Source organism: Rhea americana, unplaced genomic scaffold (genome assembly GCF_003343005.1).
Source record: "Rhea americana isolate MKP2758 unplaced genomic scaffold, rheAme1 scaffold_615, whole genome shotgun sequence".
Lineage (NCBI taxonomy): Eukaryota > Metazoa > Chordata > Aves > Rheiformes > Rheidae > Rhea > Rhea americana.
This window is the reverse complement of record NW_028186774.1, coordinates 15,785-38,667: the sequence shown is the minus strand read 5'-3', so window position 1 is coordinate 38,667 and position 22,883 is coordinate 15,785. Positions and strand designations below refer to the sequence as shown.

Here is a 22,883-nt window from a genome sequence, read left to right as displayed (position 1 = left end):
TTTGTACTGGAAAAGGGCTCTTGAAATGCAATTGCGTTGCCAGAGGCTCTGAAGAGACTGTGTGGAGTGTCGTGTTTTCACGTGTCAAAAGTGGTGTTAACTGAGTGYGCGAGCCAGGAAAGCGGAGAAAACTCCATGTGAGCAAGCGGGTCTCTCCAAGACTCRGCCGAGTCGTGAGCAGCGTCGGGGTGAGGATTTACTTTGACTTCAGGAACCAGCCTCTTCCTTTCGGGCAGTGTGGGCGAAGCTTTGTTTTATTTGGCGGATTAATTTACCCCCCAAAATGCCTTTTGATGGGAGAACAAAGATATTGAGAACTTTCACAATACGTAACAGTTTAACAACGTTAGTCTTGAAGTGCCAAAGAATAATCCCTCTTTTTAGCTAATGAAATGTCACCTTTTCTTTTCTGGGAAGCTGTCAGCTCTTTGCTTTGACTCCCAAAACTGAAGAGAAAGCCCACTGGGGCTTAGTTTCTCTGCCAAATTTCAGTCTGGCAAAGCCCGGACCTCCGGGGAGCGGTTGGTGAAGCACGAACTCCCTTTCTTGCAGGCATTCAAGGCTTGGCTGGATAAAGCCATGGTCTCGCTTCTAGGTGTAACTAAACCTGTGCAGGGCATGATGCGATGAGGTCTGACCCCATCGTGCACAGCTGGAAACCCCTGCTTCTGCCCTAAATCCTGCTGCCCTGCTGACTTCCGAGTGTTGCAGGCTCYCGTTTTCCACAAGTTCAAGGCTGCTGTGCAAGACTCAGCTTGCTACACRCGCACAGTTATAAACAAGCGCTCTACAGCGTTTCCTTACACTGGGAGTTGGTGTTAAAGGTATTTCTGGCTCTGTGTATCGGGAAACCTCGGGGCTGAGCAGCTGTGCCACAAGCTGTCTCCCACRCTGAGGTTTATGCATCAGCCTTCGGGCCAGTTTCTGGCTCGGGTTTTGTCGAAGCTGGTGTGTGTTAGCCCTAGCTCTGGCCGTTGCCAGCAGAGCAACAGGCGCTTTAGGACTGCGATGCTGGGAAGGATAATCACTGCTGTGCAGCCACTGAATAGGAGTGAGTAAGGCTTTTAGCACGAGCTAAAAGCTCCTCTGAAGCCTTTTCCCTTCTGCCAAGTTGGAGAGCCACACACGCGAGTTTTGCAATTCTGCAAGTCAGGGAGAGAGAAAGGAAAGTGATAAAGTGTGAGGAAAATACTTCAGTGAAATACTTCCTACGAGAATGAGTGGCTACTGAGGGTAGTCAGAGATTCATATAGGCTTAAAAGTGAACAACCATCCTTTGGGCTCAGCGTGGAGGAGGAAGAAGAGCTGRCGCTGTGTCTGGCTCTCTGGGCAAGCAGTAATTTTCTGTGTACTCCTCTGTTTTCCTGTAGCTCTAACGTGCTGCCATCGAGGGGGAGGCATCATGCGGCCTCGGGCCGAGTCATCCTGACTCGTGTGTTTGGCCAGCAGCAGTGAGTCCCCTTCCTGGGTAAGACAGGGAGAGATGGAGCTGGGACTGGCTTTTTGTCTCCAACTTGATGCGTCCGTCTTGCTTCCCAGCTGTCTCTGCCCAGGTATGGGGACTTCAGCTTCTCTAGCTGCAAGTGGCTCTATCACAACCCTGGCTGTAACGCTGCTCAAAAGGAAGATTGGAGCACAGCCACCAGCAAAGAGAGCCCATTTACTTGTACCAAACYGTTCTTCCCCCTCGGGGTCTCATTCAGGCTGGGCAGGTGAGGCTTTCCCATGCGCTTCATCCTCAAGCAAAGCGGCTTCTGGATTGCTGCTTTGTCTGGCCGCGTCCCAGCGACGGGCTCTGACCATTAATTACAATTACACGGCGGTCCCTGCCAGTGTGTTGTGGCCATTCCAGCTCTGCTACGGTGACAGCTTCATACAAGCCAGGATGGATCATCTGAAACTTGAAATTTTCTGACTGCTTTGCAGATTCGGTACATGAGGATGCGAAACCTTAGATGGAGCAAAGTGCAGTGGCGTAGAGCCAACCTGGGGCTTTACTGGGGCAAAACCCAGGTCGCTGCAGCTCTGCTATAACCCACYGCCAAACTGGTGCGACCTTGAAGCCTGCTCGGCTGAGGCCAGCAGTCCTGATGCAAACGCTTTCCTCTCTTGGAAGGGGTGAAGGCTAAATGTCAGCGAGATGAATGAGCGACCTTCCACGGGGGTGGAGGGAAACTCCCGTGAGCGCTCCACCCTGCACAGACGTCACTTCCATTACGGGGCTGAGTAACGTTTTCCAAGAAGTCAGAGATGGCAGGTTGTAGTGGCAGTATCATCCCTACAGGAATTGAGTCGGGCACTGACTTATGAACCTCGGTGACCAAATCTCCTTTTACTTTTTAATTGAGAGCTGGCAGAAGGAGGTGTGGGGAAACACCTGTCCTGTGCTGGGCAGGTAGAAATGAGCTCTCCCAGTGGCCAGCAGCTTGACAGGTTGTGGTTGGCATCAGCTTTCCCTGCGTGGAGTAGCTGGAGGTGAGGACGTCCCTGTGCCCAAGCCTGGGTGGCAGAGCAGGCAGCAGCTTGAGGAGAYGCTTGGGGAAGGCAGAACATCACAACAAAACCTTTTCCTGGGTCTGGCCCAATGCTGCGATGCCCGGGTGCTGGCGTGCCGCTCCTCGTCCATGAGCGGAGTTGCTAAAGGAGGGAAACGACGTGAGGAGGGAGGAGGAACTCCRTGTACGCGTGTCTCGGCGTCGCGATGATCCCGTTGACTTTGAGCACTCGTTTTCAGCTGAACGAGGAGCGGCGTTAGAGCCGCCGCTCGGCTCTGCTTAACGCCGTCCCACGCAAGGCGGCAGGTCTCGCACTGCTGCACGCTTGACAGGCTGAATTGTGAAATTTAAATTTATAGGAAAATATTACTTGAGGTTAAAGGAACGAGCTGTATGTCTCTCCCTGTCGTCTTTTCTTCCTGTACCCTTGCTCTCGCAGACAGTAGGCGCCACGATCGCTGGCGCGTTCCTCCAGCTCTCCTAGCAACATGCCGGCAGCAGGCACGCGCCGGGTGCTGCGCCATCGCCCCCGTAACCTGCGGGCAGGAGGGGTGGTGGGAACCAGACAAGTGGTACTGGGGTGGTGTGTGGGGGCAGGTTGTTTTGAGATCGTGGCAACCTGTTCAGCACGTGTTGTTTGCATCTCACCCGGGGCTGAAGCAAACCGTGCCCTGGGTGTGCAGTCGGACGGTCACCGTTGACTCACCAACCTCAAAAGTTTTGAGCTGTTTCAGACCTTATTGCTTATGTCTTCTTGGTTGCAGGTGGCTCCATGTCCCATGTCCAGAGCACCTGGGAAATGCACCAGCAGAACATGGCTTATCTCCAAGATACAGGTTAAATAACTTTTCTCTGCGTAAAGGGTATTCTCCTTGGGGTTGGGTGCTTTTTTCCAAAGTGTTGTGGGTGAGGACTGCTAGCTAAAGGTGCTAGGAGTGTTGGCTGTCCTCAGTTTCAAGGCAGGCACACCTATAAAGCTAAGAACTGAGAAGAATCTAGCCCTGAATGCATTCTTTGGATGTATATGACTGGATTTAAACTTCATGGGTGTCTTAAGCTCCATTTTCAAGAAGCAGTCTGAGCCTAAAGCTTGCTGGCCCTCAGGGAAACTCCAGATCCTCAGGAGCTTTGGAAATTAGGCAACCCCAGGTACTCTGGGAGAATCTCCCCTGTGCCTCAGCCGGCTGGAGAGCCTTTAGGCATCGTGTGCAAGCTCAGGGTGTTGCGCAGAGCCGCTGTCCCCCAGCAGGGGATCRAGTGGAGCCCAGGCTTTTGGGGGATTGGACAACATCAGTCTGGCAGATCTGCACTGAGACCTGAATTAAGGAKTTGGCCTGCTTCTTCTTTTTCTGAACTCATTTTAGTTGCTGCTTTGACCTAATGGTTGCTGGTGTGGAGTCACTAAGCAGCTGATACAGTGTTTTATTCAGGATAATTCTAGCATGTTAGCTGAAAACCTTTGGAAAGCAGGCTAGACCTACACAGACAGCGGCTATCTGCYGTGCCTCTTGAGGAACTGCTTAACTGTAGTATTAAAAAAGCATGCTAGAAAGCATCGACTCCAAAATTGTTTCTYCCAGGAGGCACAAAAAGAGAAACTCTGCCAAGTGTATGGGGAAACTGTGGTGCAGAAGCTGCTAAGAACTTGCTGGGTAAACAGAGTTAAAATATAACCAGCCCTATCTAACTGCTGGGTGTACTATCTGAAAACGGTCTCAGTGTGGTTTTTAACTGAGATTTGGCACCGTGAAAACTCCTAACAATTGTTCTCTTGGTAGCTTTAGATACTCCATCTTTCTAATAGCAGATAGATTTCTGCCAGGGGATACTGAAAGCCAGGAAAAGTCTATTAAAAGCTCCCCCTCGATATACTGCTTCTCGGCCACGTTGCACATAATCCATAGCGGGAGCCCTGTTTCTGTCCTCGCTTGTTTATGTCCATGTTAAGGATCTTTTAAACAATGCTCAATTGATTTGCGTTTGGGATTTTTCTCGCTTACGGGAGCTGACATGAGCGTGTTGGTGTCACTTCCTGTTGGTGCTCAAGGGAAATTTCGCTCACGCTGACGGGCAGCACGACCTCTTTTCCCTGAGGTTTCGCCGCTTCAATCTGGGCGAATTTTGGTGCCTTCAAGGCTTTTTGGAAGCAAAAGCAAAGGAGTGTGTGTGTGTGGAGGGGGAAACAGAAGTTCTGGGTTGGCTGTAGGAGTTTTCCCACTGAAGCACAGCAAAATAACGTGAGAGCCTTCCCAGGTGCGTTCCTATGGCTGTGAGTRTGGGAAGGGGGGAATCGGCAACATCTTTGCTGGATAGAGGAGCAAAATGTGTGTGCTCAGTGTAGACCAGCTAGACCCTGCTTTAGGGTGTTAGCATGCAGAGCCAGAGAAACACAGAAKCTTTGCTTGCCTGGTCACATTGAATCCCAGGAAAAAAGAAAAACTTTATTTGCATCTAATTTGTTTTTTTAAAAAAAGCTGTGACAGATATAAATGGGTGCCAAGCTTTCTCTTCTCCCCCTCTGCTCCCGCAGACATGGAGACCATGGCAGCTAGCACCTCGCTTCCTGACCCCGCTGGTGACTTTGACAGGAATGTGCCTCGGATCTGTGGCGTCTGYGGGGACAAAGCCACCGGCTTTCACTTCAACGCGATGACCTGTGAAGGCTGCAAGGGCTTCTTCAGGTGAGCGTGGGTCTCTGGGGAGGAAGGGTTAAAGTTTTCCTCCGCAGTCAGCAAGCTTTGAGGAGCAGACGATGTGATCATCGGGGYGCTGCGGGGCTGCTGTTCGAGCTGTCGGCTTCCCTACAAAGCTGGGCTGCAAACGGGTTTGCCAGACTTGTGCATGTATTGCAGACCGCCCATCTTGATGATGGAAAGGTGTCTAAGCCCTTCCCTTCTTGTGAGCTGCTGTGACAGCCCGCTGCTGGGAAACACACTGTTTCCCATTAGCCAGAGGTTTCCATCCGTTTGGAAGCCTCGCAGACCTCTGTGTGCTGTGCATGGTGCAGGCAGCAGTGKAACAGCCTCCAGCATGCTGTGGTATGTGCAACACCTGGGCCTGGTTAAAAAAAAGCACCTGAAACCAGCAGTCTTTGGAAACTAAACCTGAACAACAGCCACAAACTCTTGCTTTAAAGCAACATGCCTCTGAAATCTGCTCTGAAGCTCTGAGTGTCTCCATACTGGGGCTTGTATGGGGTGCTCTGCCCACGTGCTAGACTTGGTGCTGAACTCTTTCCAAACTTGGAGGCAGTTTTTTCACTCGCACTACTCTGGTGACCCTTAGGGGAGTTAAAAGCAGACATAGGCTGCATGTGCAGCCTTTTCTGCTGGCAGGTGGGGTCTTGAGTGGTCTCAAACTGGTCCTAAGCAAGGCAGAAATGTGCCTAGAAGCTGTGGAGGCCTCAGAGTTGCACATTTGTGGATATTYAATGGCTCAGTTTTAGCCAGGTGTCTGTGTTCCAGGCAGCACTCCTGTAGAAAACCGTTCACGTGGGAGTTCACATCGCTTGCACCAAGTGAGAGAATGACTAAGCGCTGGTGAAACAGAGTAGGATAATGACTGGTGTGGCACTGGCTGAGAAAAGCCTTGCTCAAGTGTTTTGCAGTATAATGAGACGATGGCAGCAGGTGGCTGTGGGACTGCAGAGATCAGCTCTAGGTGGTGAGCTGGACAAGYAAAGCAAAACTTGCAGAGCCGAGTCATAACTTCACTCGCAGGGATTTGGGGGCTAGAGCGGGGTTTTCACATACCGCAGTCTTGTAGCCTGTTCTCGAATCAGGTGGCTTCAAAGGCTGGTCAACCCGAACAACAACATTTTCCTCAATTACTGATGCCGAATGGGTAACTCCTTAGGTGCTCTCTTCCACGCTGTGATTTAGTGTCTTTCCCTGTCTCTATAGCGTCCGCAGCAGCAGGGGGAAACTGCCTCATTTTGTCCTCTGAAGTGGCCGGTGCTGCTTGGTGAGCCTTTACTGGCTGTGGTGTGGCTCTGAATGCTAATGGTGCAAAGCCCTGCACCCCCGACTCGGCAAACGCTGCCACGTTCCCCCATCTCTAGTGTTGCACCAGTGTAACCACGTCAAACGTGGAACACTGGTGTTTAATTCTATGATTCTGCGTAGCCGCTGTAATGCCAAAGAAAGCCATARTCCTGAACTAGCCCTTCATGCTCCATATAAAGCCTTTATTTTCAATTTAAGCTTTTTATTACTACTTCAATCTTCCTTTCTAGACGTGCTTTCCCAATGCTAGGTCTTGCTCTTGCTTAAACGGCCTTGTTTACAAGCCCTTTTAAATCATGGAGTTAATTACAGGTTTAATGCTTGCTGCATCACAGTATTCAAGTGCCTTCTATGGGAAAACACTGCAGTGCTGCTGTGGGKGAGGTTGGACCCCTAATACGCTCCCCCCAAAGCTGCAGTTCTGCCTTGGACATAGCTGTTGGGTTAAAATTTCCCAGCATTAATTTAACATAACCCAGGGCCTTCTAGCTCGTTTACTTAATGACTCTGCAGAGGTGTTAGGAGGCTGGAGGCACCTCTGGGTKTTCAGATGTGCACATAACCTGCAGCATGAACAGACCTGAGACAACCTTTGGCCACTTATTTCAAAGTCCACTGTATACTAATGAGCCTAATGGCTGCTGTAGCCTTTTATTGAGCTTTGTTGTTTGCTCAGGAGCTCTTAAAAGGGAGCTAAATTGGAGTGATTTATTCTGCTGTGACTTGGCTGAAGCATCCAGAGCTTTCTCTGGTTTCTTCCGTGCTCCTAGGTCTCTCTCCTTTCTCCCCCAGCTCAGTGGCACTGGGCAGTAATAGCAGAGCTGCTTGGAAAAGCTCTTTCAAAGTATTTCAAAACCTAATAACTCCCCACCCATCCTGTCTACATCACTGCATCTTCCACTCCTGTAATCCTCCTCTATTGTTCTTTGCTGTGTTCTCTGTGAAACTGTTTTGTTTCTTGGCTGTTGACATAAATCTGTCACTACTTTGCGCTTCTCTGGAGCTGGAGTTCAGCTTCAGACAGTCTGTCCCGTTACAGCAGCCTCCTGCACCCGTGTGGCTGCGCGAATCGCTGGAAAGCGGGCAGCCCTCAGGTCTGGCTCTGGATTTCTAGATAYGGGAGGGGAAGGATACTGAACTCTAGGGTGGTGCAGAGGCCAGAAGTGATCCTAGACCACGGGGTGTGGGTGTCTGCACCCACCCGGAGATGTGCATCTGCCCAAGGTATGTCTGCAGCCTGGAGACACCTGGGCCAGCTCTGTAGTGAAGGTGCTGCGGGTGGAAACAGGGCAGCAGGAAGCAGACACCAGGCACGCTCAGCCCCTCTGGATTTTTTTTTTTTTCCTCTCCCTTCTTGGCTTGTTTCAAAGGGCTGTTGCTAATGTTTCCCAGCAAGAAATGTGTCATGGGTCGCTAAAGAAATCTCAGGGCAAGGTGCAGTTGTCTGACCGGCTCCTGGGATCGGAAGAGGGAGTTGGAGCTGGCAGGATTTGGGAGAGAAGATGCAGATTGAAAGGAAAGCGGTGCCAGAGAAGCCGCAGCTCTGCTCCCAGCACTGCCGTGGTGGTTGGTGTGTCAGGGGACTTCTCTGGGAAGAAGCAGAGAATTGTCCTACTCCAAATGGCTTTAGGTATCTGCTTCTCTCCTTGAAGCAAAATGACTCCTTGTGTGTTAGCTCTGTGGTCCCCAGCTCATGGGGGGGAGGGTGACGAATGGGACAGGCCAGGCAGGACACTGCAGGGTTTGGTTATGAGTAGAGTTAGCTCTCAGGAAACTGGGTGTTTCATAAGTTCTCTAAATGTGAGTCGTGTGTGTAGCGAGAGCCCTTGCCGCTAATAAAAATGCGGAGGGAGACTTGCTTTGAAGACCAATCCTGGCTGGCAGAGGGGGAGGACAGAGTGCACCAATAATACCTGCAACGCGATGCAAATCTGCGCCTGGCTCTACCCTCCCTCCCGAGGGGGTGGCCAGGGCCAGTATTTACCATCTGTCTTTTGCATAATTTAAAATTTACAATACTCTAAAAACCATTTGGGGGGGGGGTTAACCCTGCTGTGTGCATGCTAATTAGGACCACAAGGCATCTTTCTGCTGAAGAACGAATGCAGAGCTGAATTGCTGCTGTTACAGGATAGATGCTGAGATTAGTGATGAGGTTTCCTGGCTCGCAGACCCAAAGGTAGGCAAATTGTGGTCTYTTCTGTGGCTGTCGTACCCTCGCTGGGGACAGATCCGCTGGGCAAAGCAAAACCAAAAGGACTGTTTCTGCGCCCGTGAGATGAGCGTCCTGCAGGCCCTGGTGGGTGCCAGGTACCTGCCCTCTGAGCAGACCCTCGGGCAGCCTGTGCCTTGCAATGCTTGTGTTTGCATGTGGTCCCTTTGCTCAGCAGTTCCCAATTTTTTTTTTCTCCTCCCTCCAGCCCATGTTACAGCCAGCCCTGACCTCAGAGCACGTTGCTCCTAGCTCTGCAAACCTGAGCTTTCCTTTCCGCTGGACACGGACGTGTTTACTCTTACCCACAGGCTCGGTTTGGGCAGGGAGGGATCTAGATTATTTTTAACATTCGGCAGCGTGCCTGGGACACTGATCTAAATGAGCCTTGAAATGGCTGGTTCTGGAGCTCTGTAGAGAGACACCGAAGCCCACGGAGCTGGACAGCGTGTACTCCCGCTGCGTGCCTGGGGCTCGCTGCCGCTGATGTAACGCTGTGGCCTGTCGTTGCAGAGGGCCCTTGGGGCGGAGAAGAGGCTTCTTAGAAACCCTCTATTGTGCCCAGCTACCCTGTATTCTAATAAACTGCAATTTTCATACCAAAACCATAATGTTTGCTTGCCCTCGTGCCCGGGACTTCTTTCCCTGCCYGAGGGCCTTGTGTTTCTCTCGTTGTTTGTACATTCTCCAGCTTTGCCCCAGGCTGCAGGGGAAAAGACAAGCCGGCTGCCTGCCCTCGAATGCTCAAAAAATGCCTGAGTTGCTCACCGAAACTGGGACGTTTCGGGGTGTTTGTTTCCAAATCCTTATCCAGTTGAGCGGTGTCTGTCTCCCTACCTGTAAGAGCAAAGGCTCTGCTGTTCTTGGGGGAAACTTGGAGACAAGCAAAACAYTGCGAACGAGCCGTTGAACGAAACCAGTTCCTAACTGGACGTTGCTGGTCTCCAGTGTTGGGTGGATTGCAGAGGGCTCTGCCATCCCCCTAGACTGTAGTCGGCCTCTCCTGTATTAATTCTCCTATATGCATTTATTCAGCTGTTAGGTTCGGGGAGAGTAAAAAGCTGTTTGTTTACATCAGCCTTTCTAAAATAGCCCCTAATTGCATGCTGTGTGCCGCTCGGGTCCGCAGCCCGAGAACACATTTTATATTTAAACGCTATAAGCGCAGACTTGGCGGCGTTCCTGGCCGGCGGCCCGGCTGCCATCGCGGTCTCGGCCTGCCGGCATCCGTTTGGCGCATCCGCGATTCCAGCCTCCCGGGCCCGGGGGTCGCGTGCCGCCAGCGGAAGCGATAACGGCGTCGCGGGGTGGGGGGGCTTTGCTAGAACGATCCCTTCCAGCGGGGCGACTCTTTATCTGCGTGCTGAAACTTGTGCCGCGGATTTAGCGATAACTTGCGTGCTCAGGGCTGGCCCGAGCTCAGCTCGCTGGCGGCAGRTCCTCGAGTAGCTTTCTTCCTCCAGAGCGAAGATGTAGCATCTCCGAGCGGAGAAACCGCCCCGATGTAAAAGCRCGGCTGTGCTTGCAGTGTGTCATTAGTGGATCTCACGGAGAACAGCCGCATCGGGAGGCAAGTTTTAGCTGGAAACTGTGGCTTTGACCCTTTGTACTTGGAAGATTTACGGTCCTGATTGTAGCAGTGGATTAACGTGGCACGGTGCGGTTTTGGTGGAAGAGAGGTTATTATGTTAAGCGTTGTTTCTCTTGTACCCTGCAGTGAGATTTCTTTCTGTGTACACAGAAGCATGCGCTCCAGCCAGTTATTCTAGCAAAGCAGGGCTTTGAAGGCTGGTAAATGTTTAATAACACGTGTTGCTTTGGTACATGCTGGCCTGTGTTCTGGTTTCTTTTGCAGCCGGTGGCTCAGGTATGGGTTCTTCTAGAATCCTTCCAACCTTTTTCTTTTGGTCTTCAAAATACCTATTGCGAACCAGAAGGCTGCTGGTGAACTCGGAGGCTGTGTCCTTTCAATGAGCCCTACTTTTCTGTGCTGTTAAGAAGCATTCAAACCTCTAAGAGCAGGCCAGTAGGTCTGTTCATGCAACCTGGTGCAGCTTTTCCTGCTTATTCTTTCTGAGCAACTGTCAGRGGACGTTTCCGGCATGTTCTTGGCGATGTCTTTCCAGCAGTTTGTAGTGCAGAAAGTTGCATTTGTGTTTGTTTCCCATCAACGTTTAGAGCAGTTTCTTACACAATCAAACAGGGGTGACTAACCCAAGACGTCGTCTTCTGCTCCCTGCCAGGAGAAGCATGAAGAGGAAGGCGATGTTCACGTGTCCGTTCAACGGCGACTGCAAAATCACCAAAGACAACCGGCGGCACTGCCAGGCCTGCCGGCTGAAGCGCTGTGTGGACATCGGCATGATGAAAGAGTGTGAGTACGCGGACGCGCCGGCCCGGGCGGAGCGGTTCGGCTTTGCGCCGTGACGGCCTCTTCCTTCTCGATTAACCCACGGCGCGGAAGGAAGGCACGCGAGCGTGAAGCTTGAGAGCTTTACAAAGACTTGGCCAGGCTCAGAGAGGGCGCAGAGGGCGGGGGATGTTGCTGGGTGATGATTAAGAGGAGCCGATTTAACGGTTGAGGCTGCTCCTGTGTTGGTTAGCGATCTGTGGGGTCGGCCTGCGTTAGAGCCAAATTACCGCTGCTGGCTGTTGTTGGGCATCTGCGCGGTGAGAGCAGCTAATTCAGCTTAATGCCCGGTTAGATGGACTGAACTTGCTCTTGTCCTGCCTATGCAAAGTCACCGTCCTCTCGCAACGAGTCTTTGCGCGTTCCTCCCTGTATCCAAGCCGGCAGCGAGAACTGAACGGGATTCCCCGTTACCGGACACACTGCGCTATATTCATTTCCGTGAGCATGGAATTTGCTGGCGCTTTCCTCCGGGCTATCCCTTTTGCATCCTTGTTCTTGCAGCGTGAGCCTGGCCACGTGCATGGCAGAGACTTAAGCAAATAGCAAAAGGAAGCAAAGTAGATTTTAACCCAATCCAAACAAACTAATGTTGGCCAAATATTTATTTTCTTCAATGATATTTATAGACAAGCAGCTCTTAAAAATAAAATCTGTTTGGCACACTTCCTCCTACGTACACGCTCTTTCCACGTCCAAAGGCTTCAGGAGAAGACTAGCGTTCACATAGTGTTCAAACCAAAATAATAGCCTTCTGCTAGGAAACTCTGCAAACAAGACATCAGGTCCTATGATTGATGGACCTGAAAAGTTGACCCAGCTTGGAAAATTTAAGTGGCGCTCACTGCCTGACGCGATGAGTAGAGAGCAAACAGCGCTTGACATCACAGGGCGCTGCTGAAGCACAGCTCTGCGTCCTCCGGAGAAGGAGAACTTGCAGGAGTTTACAAAACACCCGCCTAAATTCCCACTTGTCCATAAGAGTCAAGCAGCTCCCTGCATCCTTTTAAGCTAGCGGCGRTGCCCCAAAAAGAGGTAGAGAAACAAAGACTTGGTAATGCACTGCRGCTTTTGCATGGGTGCAGGGAGGGKYGAGCCCATGGTCGCTGCTCTGTGGGGAAGTGCAGATGATTATGTCCCATGTTTTGCCCTGTAGAAGGAATCGCTCGCTTTGGTTTAATGTTTTAAGCTATGTGAACATTTTGGGTGAGAGCAAAGAGTCAGCCTAGCTCTTCATAGCTGCCTGAGCAACCTGGAGAAAGCTCTGTGCAACAGGCAGACTTGGAGTTTTCCTGCTTTGGCATTTATTTCTGCATCTGAGCAGCTTTCCTAGGGGTTGCAAATGATTGAGATGACACCGTTAGGCACTTTCTGCTTGAAAATCATCTCTGAAGCGTCGTCACGTGCCTTTTGCAGAGCAGTAGGAGACCGGTTTYCTTCGTCGGCCTTTTCTTTTCTGCCCACGTTACCTTGTGATCGTTACACGTGAAGCCTCGCAGGGAGAAAAGGCGCCGTCCTTGGCCTCTAAAGCCGCCCAGCCGAGCGCCTGAGGCTTCGGTTGCTGCGGCCGCTTTGGCGTAACTGTTGCTAACGAGGGGATTGTGTTGACTTGCACCAGCTAATTACCCGGGAGAGGAGCTGGCCAGGAACGTCCGGCGGCAGCGATGTGCGGAGTGTTTCCACCCCAGCCAGGGCCAAGTCCTGGGGGTACGGTGGCTCCTGCAGGAGTTAACTTGTAAACACCCTGGGTAGCAAACTGCTGCTCTATTAATGAAACCTAACCTGGAAAGACTAAAAATAGCCTTCCCGTGGACTTTGCTGCTTAAATGCAAGGGAACAAAGTGTGCTGCTATTTATTTTTAGGTTGAGCAGGGAATCTTTAAACTCATGAYGGGGGTTGGTGTCTTCTCTGAGCACTCTTTGCCGCGACGGACGCCACGGCAGCTCGGTTTTTGCTCTGGTGCTGATGGGATCCGAAGGAGAAAACGTGACCGGCGTGAGCAGCACGAGGGCAAAGCCTGGTGGCCTCGGCGTCTGCGTTAATTTGGGCTCCGATGCAGACAGCCCCAGGCTGCGGAGCTCTCGCAGCCTGAACCCATGCAGCAGCACGGCCGCCTCGCTTCCCAAAATCAAGTGGCAGAAATCGCCCTGGGGCAAAGCCCCCCTGCCTCGAGGAGGGGGCTGTTGGCGTCCCCCACCTTCGCCCTCCTTTGGGAGCTGGCGCCGAGGGGGGCAGCGCCTTCCCGCACGGGAGCAGCGAGGGTCAGAGCCGGCCCCGGGGTGGGGGCTRGAGGCTGCAGCGGTCTGTCGGCAGCAGGGCGGACGAGGCAATCAGATTGATTTATGGCCCAGCCGCAACGCCGAAGGTTCGCCCCAAGCTGTCCGCAGGCGACGTTAGCAAATATTTGTGGTTTTCCGCCTGTCTTATCGGCGTGGGGTAAAGCTCAGGGCGAGCGGACGGGGCCGGGCAGCGGGCGATAAGCGGAGGCGAGCTCCGTCTAGCAGCCTGGGCGGCAAACGGAGGAAGGAGCGTTTCTAGACACCGCTTTCCGGAGCAGTTTTCCTTTTGGGGCAGCCTTGCTGGCACCGGGCTGCCCCCTTCGCTCGCCCTGTGCTAGACCCCTGCGAAGCATCTGCTGCAGCGGGATAGCAGAGGTGGATGGCTAAAACTACCTTAGATCGGCTTCGAAAGCACCTGCCCGCAGGCTTGTTCTGCACCTGAATCGGCTTCAGAAACCTTCCCAGGTTCACCGCAGCGCTGGGAGCAGAGCCGTCAGCCCCAGCAGGGCGGGTTGGGACGTGCGGATCACCTGAGCCCGCTCTCCGGAGCGGGTCCAGCTGCCGGAGGCGGGATCTGCCTCCCACCGGGCACTGAGTGGGGGCTTTACCGCTGGCTGGCCGGGGCTGGGTCAGCAAGGAGCTAAAGGGGAATAAAATGTGAACAGGTCTCYTGGTGTTGGCCGAGAGCCCGTTCGCTCCCCTTGTTTTGGGGCCGGGAGCCGCGTCCGCAGCGTCCCGCTGGGGTGCAGGGCTGGCCGAAGCGCCGGCCTCCGCAGCCGCCCCTAACCTTCGGGTGAATCGCGTCTCGCAGCCCCTCTGCCCCTGCTTTTATCGGGTTTGCGGGGTTTAYGACGCACCGGCACGGCAGACGGGTTTCTTCTCGGCCGCCCTGGAGCTTTCCCGCCACGAGGCCGGAGTTACGTCCTCCATGCCGCAAATCCCCAAAAGGGGAGGGGAACAGAGCAGAAATATCGTCAGCTGGGAGCCAGGGCAAGGAGTGGAAATGGGAAGCGGGGGAATTTCCTGAAGCAGCCTGGAGGGATGCGCAGAGSAGGCAGCTGAGCGGGGGCGGCCGCACAGGGCCGAGTTAAGTGGAGGCGGCGGGGGGACAGGATCAGAAGGGGATAACCCTCTCCGAAGCTCATCTTCCTGGCCCGACCACCCCRGAGGCAGCTGCGTCCCCTCGCCGCACAGCGCAGAGCCCCCTCAAGCCATCCAAAAGCTATTTCCAGCTCAGTTCTTAACGACTCGTCGTCCTCCGAAGCGCGGAGCGGTGCTGGGAGCGGCGCCGGTTCCAGCGTTCCTCTGCTTCCCTGAAAAGGCTGCTGTTCCTAAACCAAAAAAAAAAAGTCCCCGAGGCCCCGAACGAGGAATGTGTTATTCCCCGCTCTGGGGAGCCGCGTTGTGCAACGCCTGTGCTCCGGGCCCCGCGCTGACGTCGGAGCCTGGCGAGGAGGCGCAGCGGCAACGTTAGAGGAAGCGAAGAATTGCGGCCGCCCGGGAAAACGTCATTCGGCGGAGTTTGGCGTTCGCGCGCCGGCTGGGAAGCGTCTCTGCTCCCCGTGGGCTTTTGAAGCACATGCTATAAATGCCCAGCGTCCTCTGTAATTAGAGCGGCCTTGGAGGCCGGCAGCGGCTGAGCATCTGGAAAGGCGTCTCCGAAAGCCGTGMGAGCGTTCCTTCGCTTAGCCGTGGCTCGGCCGCGTCGGCGGGACGYGACCCGCTTGGCAGGGGAGCGAGCAGTAGCCGGGGCAGCTGCCATCAGGGCTCCGCTTCGCCCTCCGGTGCTGGTTCAGGAGCTGTGATTTAAGCCACTGCTGTTCCCCCTCTTGCTTTCCCCCCCCCCGCTGCAAGCTTTCCTCCTCTCCGATTTCCAGGGACACTGGGACAAACRGGGGACCTCGGTGCTCCGTTACGTAGTCCCCGTAGAGGGGAATCTGGCTGCCTTGCGGGGTAGGGCTGGCATCCGTTCGCCCCCCAGGAGCGATGCTTTGGGAAGTGCTTTTGCTTCCCAGCTCCTACCAGCCGGAGAAGTGTTGGAGACTCCGTGTTTCTCCTGGCAAGCGCTGGAAACAAATCTGTTTTGACAGTCCTCTGTAAGCAAACGTTTCCRATGCTGAGCGTTTAAAGGAGGCTARTYGCAACGAGGCCAAGCTGAAGCCCCAGTCGTGCCGTAACCGCTCGCAAAGGCAGCAGCGTGAGCGGCCCGAAAACGCGACCAGCGTAGGAGCATCCAGCCCTCTTCCTCCCCTCCGGTCTCCTCCTCCTCCTTCACTTGAGGGGTGAGTGGCTCTCGTGTGCTGGGGGCGAGTGGGCGGTGTCCCAGTGGCCGTCCTTCGACTCTAGGCTGCATAAGGAGGAATTTGGAGCCACCGGAGGAGCCGACCGGCCCAGCCCTCTCGCCTGGTCGCTGCGATGGGGACTAAAGCAGCAAGCGAGTTCGAGGGGTGGATTTCCCAAAGGCAGAGGAATGCCTTGCAGTCTCATCCCAACAGCTGCTCTCTCCAAACAGCCCCGTGGGTGTTTGCTAATTTCTCCAGAACTTGCAGGRTCTGGAAATCTGCAGGATCCTAGATTTGCCTAATTTGGACACCTGCGATAATCCCTGCTGCAGCCCCGATGCTCAGCAACCTGGGGCTGAGCCCTCTCCCTGCGGGCAGCGGGGTCCCGTTCCTCATTCCTGAGCGTTTCCCTCATCACATGCAGCTCCCAGGTGGGGTCTGATGCGTTCCTCTTCCTCCCCACTGGGTTTTTCACCTTTGGGGTCCACGATCGGGCCCAGCTTTGCTTACTAACCCCTTGTTTGCACTGCTCTTCCCCCTCCCCGCCCTCTCCAAGCAATTGCGCTGTCTCCGGGGAGCTAATCCTAATGTGCCGATCACGGGAGCGACCTTTTGGCCCAAACCAGGTGTTTCCCTGCTTCTTAGACCTTCCAGTCCTCCCTGAGATTGTGCAAGTTTTAAAATGTATTGGAAAAACGCTGTCGGCGAAACATGGCAGGAGGACTGAGGGCTGCAAATAGCTCCTTCGAGCGACCGCCTCAAGCCCCAGGCCCCTGTCTCCCTGTGCCAACCTCTTTGCTCCAGATTCCACCTCGACTCGCCCAGCGTCAAATCTCCGCGCAGCCTGAGGCAGGCAGAAGGCCGCCAGTCATCAGATACCATGCTTGGGGTTTTTTGCTAATGGCTGGTTAAAAAGCTAATAACGTCCTGACAAATGCAAGGTGCTATTTTTAGGGCTTGCCTTTCGATTTTGCTTTGCTGGCTCTGTGTGTTAAAGAGAGCTTTTGTGAATCTTTGACTTTGGGTGAGAGCATAAGGTTGTTGCTACCCTAAACTGGGTCAAGGTATAAAATCATTACAGTTCTCTGCCACTTTTCTTCTCTTTCAACCTTGCTGTGCAGGAATTTAGGATCCTTGTGCTTCCTTGTGCTGTCTTGAAGCTCTTCGCAAAGGCAATGTTGGTGGATGCTTCCCAAAGTAAATGGGGAGAAGCATTGTGCATCACCTTTGCGTCCAACCCATGGCTGCTGCCCATGGATGTCACCCATAATACAAGCAATATATATCTGTGCACGGAAGGAGGGAGATGCTCGAGTGTTTCCTTAGCTTATTTGCGATGGGCCAGAGCTGCAGAAGCGCTGCCAGATGCACGGACTGTCTGGTCCCCGCTGCAGCGCCGTAGCCTGAGCCGGAGGCTGAGTGGTGCCGAAGGCGGCCGCATCGGGCTCCCTCTGTTGTCAGGCGCTGAAAACGGCGCGGGGAGCACGCTGGAGCGAGRTGAACCCGCTGGCCCGTGTCTCGCAGGACGGTGATTTCTTTCACCCGAAGGCACAGAGTAAACAGCGAGGTTGCCGTCCAGGGCAGGCGTGCGGTGGCAGCGCTGGTACGACCTCGCTGCACCTGGTCCTCCCCCAAGAGCGCCCAGGTGGGCTATAAACAGCGCCGGTCTCGTGGCTGGAAGCYCTGACCTGGTGGTCGAGGAGAAGAGCAGGATGGAAACGATGCAGTTTTAATGATTCATTAGCGATGAAACGGCRATGCTGCTGGGTGCTGCTGGCTGCCACGGCCCCGGGGTTGGTTCAGTCTCTGCTTCCGTGTGCTGGTTTCTGACGCTTGTCCCTTTTCTCCCCTCCCACAGTCATCCTGACAGACGAGGAGGTGCAGAGGAAGCGCGAGATGATAATGAAGCGCAAGGAGGAGGAAGCGCTCAAGGAGAGCCTGAAGCCCAAACTCTCGGAGGAGCAGCAGAAAGTCATCGACATCCTCCTCGAGGCCCATCACAAAACCTACGACCCCACGTACTCCGACTTCACCAAGTTCCGGGTACGGCCGGGGCACACCGGCCCCCATTCCTGTGCCAGGATCCCAGCAGTGCCCCCCTCGTTCCCCATCACAGCTGCCTGCTGGAAAATTCAACTAGCAGTGGTTGTACTGGAGGGCTCTCTGCTTAGGCACAATCTCAGCTTTTGAACAGAAGCAACAAATGTTATTTACTGGGATTTGAAAGTCTTTGTTTCTGTTTGGCACCTGCCAAATGCTCAGTTCGAAAGGGGAGGCCAGGCCCCCAGGCAGCTCGGGCAAACTTCCCGCAGAGAGCTTGGCCGCTGGCTACAGCGCCAGATAAAACAAGGAGAAGCCCTTCCCTATCCCTGCTCCCCTCCCAAATCCAAGCAGTTCCTCTCCCAGATACACCTTCCCTGTTTCATCCCCCAAATTTCTTGCTAGGTTGACTCACGGCCCCAGGAGACGAGTTAGAAGTCCCAGTGCCAATATCTTGACGCCACTGGCGGCAGGCGAACGCCCGTTACCAAATTGCTTTCCCAGCCCCGTTCCTCACATCCTGCTCTCTCCTCCAGCCGCCCGTGAGAAGCAACACGAGCAGCAGGGTGGCAGCGAGGTCCTCCTCCATCCTCACTCAGGACTTGTCGTCGGAGGACTCCACTGACCTCTTTGGCTCCGATGCTTTCAACGCTTTTCCAGGTACCGCACTCAGTGGGCGCCCACGCGCTGCCTGGAAGTGCAGCAGGTTTATCTAAATCAAGCCATTTAGATGCTTGTTTTCCCTCTTCTGGAGAATTTATTTAAGAGCTGCCTGGGGGAGGCTGTTTGTGAGCTAAAAGCACGTGAAGTGCTGTCCCCACGGACCTCTGTGTGCCTGGGCTCCTCAGGAAGGCTGAGGGGAGCGTGAGTGTGAACGCTGGGCTGCATCTGCACTGCCCCAGACATGATTGCTGCCCGGACCACTGGAGGACCACGGGTTGCGGGGTGTACATGCCGGGGCTGCCCTTTCGCAGCCCCATGGAGCCCCTTTCCCAATGCACGGCCGGAGCCCCAGCAGGAACGAGGGCACCCAGACGCCCCTCACCTGCTCTGTGCGGCCCGTGCCACCCGAATGCAGCGCACAGATCCTCCCCGCAGGATGGATGCCGGGAGCCGCCCGTCTCGCAGCGTTTGCGCACCGGGCTGGCGTCTCTGCCCTCGCCCGTGATGGGTGCCCGTGGCCGAGGCACCTTCTGACCTGCCTGTCTGCCTCTCTGCAGAGTCCGTGGAGCCCCCGATGTTCTCGAACCTGGTCCTCTCCGAGGAGAACGACGAGAGCACCTCCGTGAACATCGACCTCTCCCACCTCTCCATGCTCCCGCACTTGGCGGACCTGGTCAGCTACAGCATACAGAAGGTGATCGGCTTTGCCAAAATGATCCCGGGATTCAGGTGAGATATCGCTTCCAGACACAGAGTGTGTGGCTTTCTGTTCACTGGAATTGATGCATTTCTTGCCACCCTCCACAGACAGTTCATTTTTCTCTCTTTCCTCTTCACAGCTGTACGTCGGGCTCTGTTCCCTCCACAGCTCCATGGCTACTTTTGTGTTTTCTCTCTCCCCTCCCTTCTGAGGTTCCTCTTCTTCTGTCTTTAGCCTTGCTCTCCTGGGCTCTGTCAGCAAAAATGCTTGAGCTCCTGAGAAAGACACTGAAGGCCATGCAAGCTGTCTCTGTTCCGGTTTGTGAAGGACCGTGGATCCTGTTTAACTCCAGCACAGCAAGAGCGAGGCTGGTGCCCAGGGCTCTGGGTGATGCTGCTCAATAAATGTGGCTGCAGAACCACCTGCTGCTTAATTTTGTTAGAAACTCRGGCAGAGGGAGAAGCTGGGATGGCCCTAGGATGTAGCCAGAAAAGGCACCAGGTTACCGAGAGAGAACCTGGCCCATGAACGTTGTGAACTTCTCCCCTGCTCATCAGGGAAGTCTCACGCCAACCCCTTTCCCCCTTCGCAGGGATCTGACAGCAGAAGACCAGATCGCCCTGCTGAAATCCAGCGCCATTGAGGTGATCATGCTGCGTTCAAACCAGTCCTTCACCCTGGAGGACATGACGTGGACCTGYGGCAGCAACGACTTCAAGTACAGGATCAGTGATGTCACCCAAGGTAAAGGTGCCAGGCTCGGAGCAGCCCGTGCTGCTGGGCGCTCTCCCGTTGGCCGCAGGCCRAGAAATGTCATCCCCAGCCTTAAATTCAGATGCAAAAATCCAGCACTGAGTAGTCTGTAAACAGAGATGTGCTGGCAGGCTGCAAGGCCGGCGAGAGCCAGCAGTAGCTCAGCAGTGTCACGGGCAGGCTGAGCCCCCCTCCCGGTGTCAGCTGGGCTCTGTTTACCCTCCGAGCTCCGTGCTGCGGCGTGCGTGTGCATCTTGCAGTCTGCCTGGATGGCTGGAAAGAGCCGTCAACTCCCAAAGGAAAACAAAGCYGGGAGCGCGGTGGTAACTCAGAGCTGCCTCCAGCCTCCCTGCCCTGCACTGGGGATTGAGTTTGGTTTGCACCGAGCTGTCGTGAAGGCTGGAAAGCTGCTCTGCCTCCACTCTCGTGTCTCRGCCATGGGAGGTCTTGTCTCAGAGCGACTGCGCTAACGAGGCCTTTCTCTGCAGCTGGCCACAGCTTGGACCTGCTCGAGCCGCTGGTGAAATTCCAGGTTGGCTTGAAGAAGCTGAACCTTCATGAAGAAGAGCACGTCCTCCTCATGGCCATCTGCATCCTGTCCCCAGGTAGGAGGAAACTCRTGCCCAGGGGTCACTAACCTGCCTGGTTTTTGCTCTGCTAATGCGCTCGCCCCTAAATATGATCATTCCCTGCCTCTCTGCCGTGGTGGGACGGGGAGGGAGGGAGTGACTCCGTGTCAGAGCTGGCAGCGGTGCCCTTTTCCAGATCGCCCCGGCGTGCAGGACACATCGCTGGTGGAGTCGCTCCAGGATCGCCTCTCGGAGATCCTGCAGACCTACATCCGCTGCAGGCACCCCCCGCCAGGCAGCCGCCTGCTCTACGCCAAGATGATCCAGAAGCTGGCCGACCTGCGGAGCCTGAACGAAGAGCACTCCAAGCAGTACCGCTGCCTCTCCTTCCAGCCCGAGCACAGCATGCAGCTCACGCCGCTGGTGCTCGAAGTCTTCGGCAACGAGATATCCTGACTCCGCACGTGGGGCTGAGCACCCACAAATAAAGGGATAAGTCAGCCCGGCTTCCCAGAGGCAGCGAGCAGCGGGATGTGACCCTGGGCAGGAGTTTGTACGTAGACGGTTTGATTTCACACTACTGGCAGTTCTGCTTTGTTTTCTCCTCCACGGTGGCTGGGTTTGCTCGCTGCAGAGCGGTGACAGACCCACTTCTGTGTTTGGTCCCTCTTCCCCTTCCGTGAGCGACTTGTCTGCCRCCTGCAAGAGCTGACTTATCCCTTTATGGACGTTTTGAGGCTGTCGTTGTGCTGGGCTGCCTCAAACCACTTCTTTCCGAACTGAACGGTCGGGCTACTTGGAAAGAGAAGTGCTGGGATTTTGCACGGGGAAGTGGAGCTGCGGCGGCGAGTGCTCGGCGCCGCCCTCCGCTGCTCCTCTGAACTCTGCAGCACAGACGCCGCGTGTGTTCAGGGCTGCCCGAGACACCCCCTGCGCACGGCCCCCGCCCCCCGCCTTTCAGAAAGGGAAATGTTGAGCGAATTGTGCACCTCGAATCCCTGCAAAAAAAAAAAAAATGCCGTGGTCACCGCGGCCGAGGCTCCGCTGCGGGCTCCGCGTCGCTGCGTGCATCGTCGACAAAACCCGCTCCCGTGAGCCGCTGCGAGACTGGTAGGAGGCCGAAGACGCGTGTCAGGGCTCAGCTCTGGCTCGAAAGGGGAGATTTGTCGTAAACCTTCAGTGGGGATATTTGCGTTCCCAACACTACTGCCCGGCGACGAGGGAGCGGAGGGCTGCAGGGGGGAGCGGCCAGGCTCYGCGCCACGGCGAGACCCCGGCACCAAACTGTCCTCAGGAGGTTTGCCAAGCCCGCGCCAAGCCCGCGGAGCCTCCTCCGCGCTCTCGGACCTCGGGGCCGCGAGTCGGGAGCAAAACGCCCGCGGCAGCGGCGCAGCCCCCGGGGCGCCGTTGCCCTCCGAGCTYGGATCCGGCCTGCCTTGGAGGATTCCCGCGCGACGCTGCAGCAAAAACAGCCCGGAGGCTGCTCGGGGCTGCCCCCCTCCCCGTACCCCCCACCTCGCCCGGCTCTCCCCGCTCGGTGCCGCCCCGCGGGGACGCCGGGGCGATCGGCTCCGTGCTGCGACGCCGCCTCGCCTGCGTGCCAAAACCTCCCAGCGCTTCCCAGCTGCCGGATCCTTGCTCTCCCCGGCGGCGTTTTAAGATTAGAGGAAACAATTCTCCCAAGAAAAAGCAAGCGGCGTGATGGGAGCAAACTTCCCAGGAGGGATTCGGGACCAGGGACCGGGAAGCAGCCGAAGTGGGTGAACTCCGGGCCCGGCGGCAGGGGAGGGGGCGCAGGGGCAAGGGTGGGCTGCTGTCGCGTGCGTGGAGCTCGCGGGGCGCCGCGGGAGCCAAGGAGCGCCTTGGAGGGCCGCCGGCGCCATCCCGGCTCCTTTCCGCACCGGGAAGCATGGAAAAGCCGCTGCGACCCCGCCGCCACGGGGAAGGCGACGGCCCGGATCCCCGCTCCGGCCTCCCTCCTTGCTGCCCGGGCCCTTCCCGGGGCCCATCCGTGCCGCCAGCCCCAGCTCGTGCCTTTGGACCGGGAATCTCCGAGCGGGGACTCGGCAGCCACGGGGAACGGCCGCCGCATCCCGTGCCGCGCGCGGCACCGCTCCGAGCTTTCCCTGGGATTCACCTGTCCCGAAAAGGGCCGAGCGGAGCCGCCCCGTGCAAAGAACCGAGTTAACGTCGCCGGGAGGCGGATTTTAAGGACGGGGAACGCCGGATCCGGCGGCGATGCACTTTATCCGGGGGGGGGGCCGGGCCGGGAGGCTCCCGGGGCGGCGGCTGCTCCTGGCGAATAAACCTGACGCTTGGGAAAAGCGCCCAGCTCGTTTTTGGGGGCTGCCTGTCCGTGTGTCTGTCTGCGCGCGCCCGTCCGTGTGTCCGGCTGTCGCCGGGGCTGCGTGTCTGCGCAGGGGTGTCTGTGCGGTGGGGGAGCGCGTGGGGCCGGCCGCGTGTCCGTGTGTCTGT

At 55.6% G+C, this 22,883-nt stretch overlaps 2 protein-coding genes across 5 annotated transcripts in view; both read left to right on the top strand.

The window, feature by feature from the left end:
- Positions 1-21,583, top strand: part of VDR (vitamin D receptor) — a 38,567-nt gene extending 16,984 nt beyond the window's left edge. For 2 of the 4 annotated variants that reach the window (XM_085320172.1, XM_085320175.1), the window contains 9 exons: positions 3,260-3,331; positions 5,026-5,176; positions 10,955-11,085; positions 17,542-17,726; positions 18,260-18,383; positions 18,944-19,115; positions 19,679-19,830; positions 20,328-20,444; positions 20,605-21,583. In XM_085320172.1, the coding sequence (XP_085176298.1) occupies positions 3,268-3,331; positions 5,026-5,176; positions 10,955-11,085; positions 17,542-17,726; positions 18,260-18,383; positions 18,944-19,115; positions 19,679-19,830; positions 20,328-20,444; positions 20,605-20,864 (1,356 nt within the window). In that variant the 5' untranslated portion in view covers positions 3,260-3,267 and the 3' untranslated portion in view covers positions 20,865-21,583. Of the gene's footprint in view, positions 1-3,259; positions 3,332-4,599; positions 4,749-5,025; positions 5,177-10,954; positions 11,086-15,690; positions 16,115-17,541; positions 17,727-18,259; positions 18,384-18,943; positions 19,116-19,678; positions 19,831-20,327; positions 20,445-20,604 lie in introns of those variants that run through there. The other 2 variants (XM_085320173.1, XM_085320174.1) reach the window with 2 other exon arrangements.
- A 526-nt stretch (positions 21,584-22,109) lies between these two features.
- The window catches only part of MYG1 (MYG1 exonuclease), a 4,532-nt gene continuing 3,758 nt past the window's right edge, over positions 22,110-22,883 (top strand). Inside the window, exon 1 of the mRNA XM_085320181.1 lies at positions 22,110-22,164. Within this exon, the coding sequence (XP_085176307.1) occupies positions 22,110-22,164 (55 nt within the window). The remainder of the gene's footprint in view (positions 22,165-22,883) is intronic.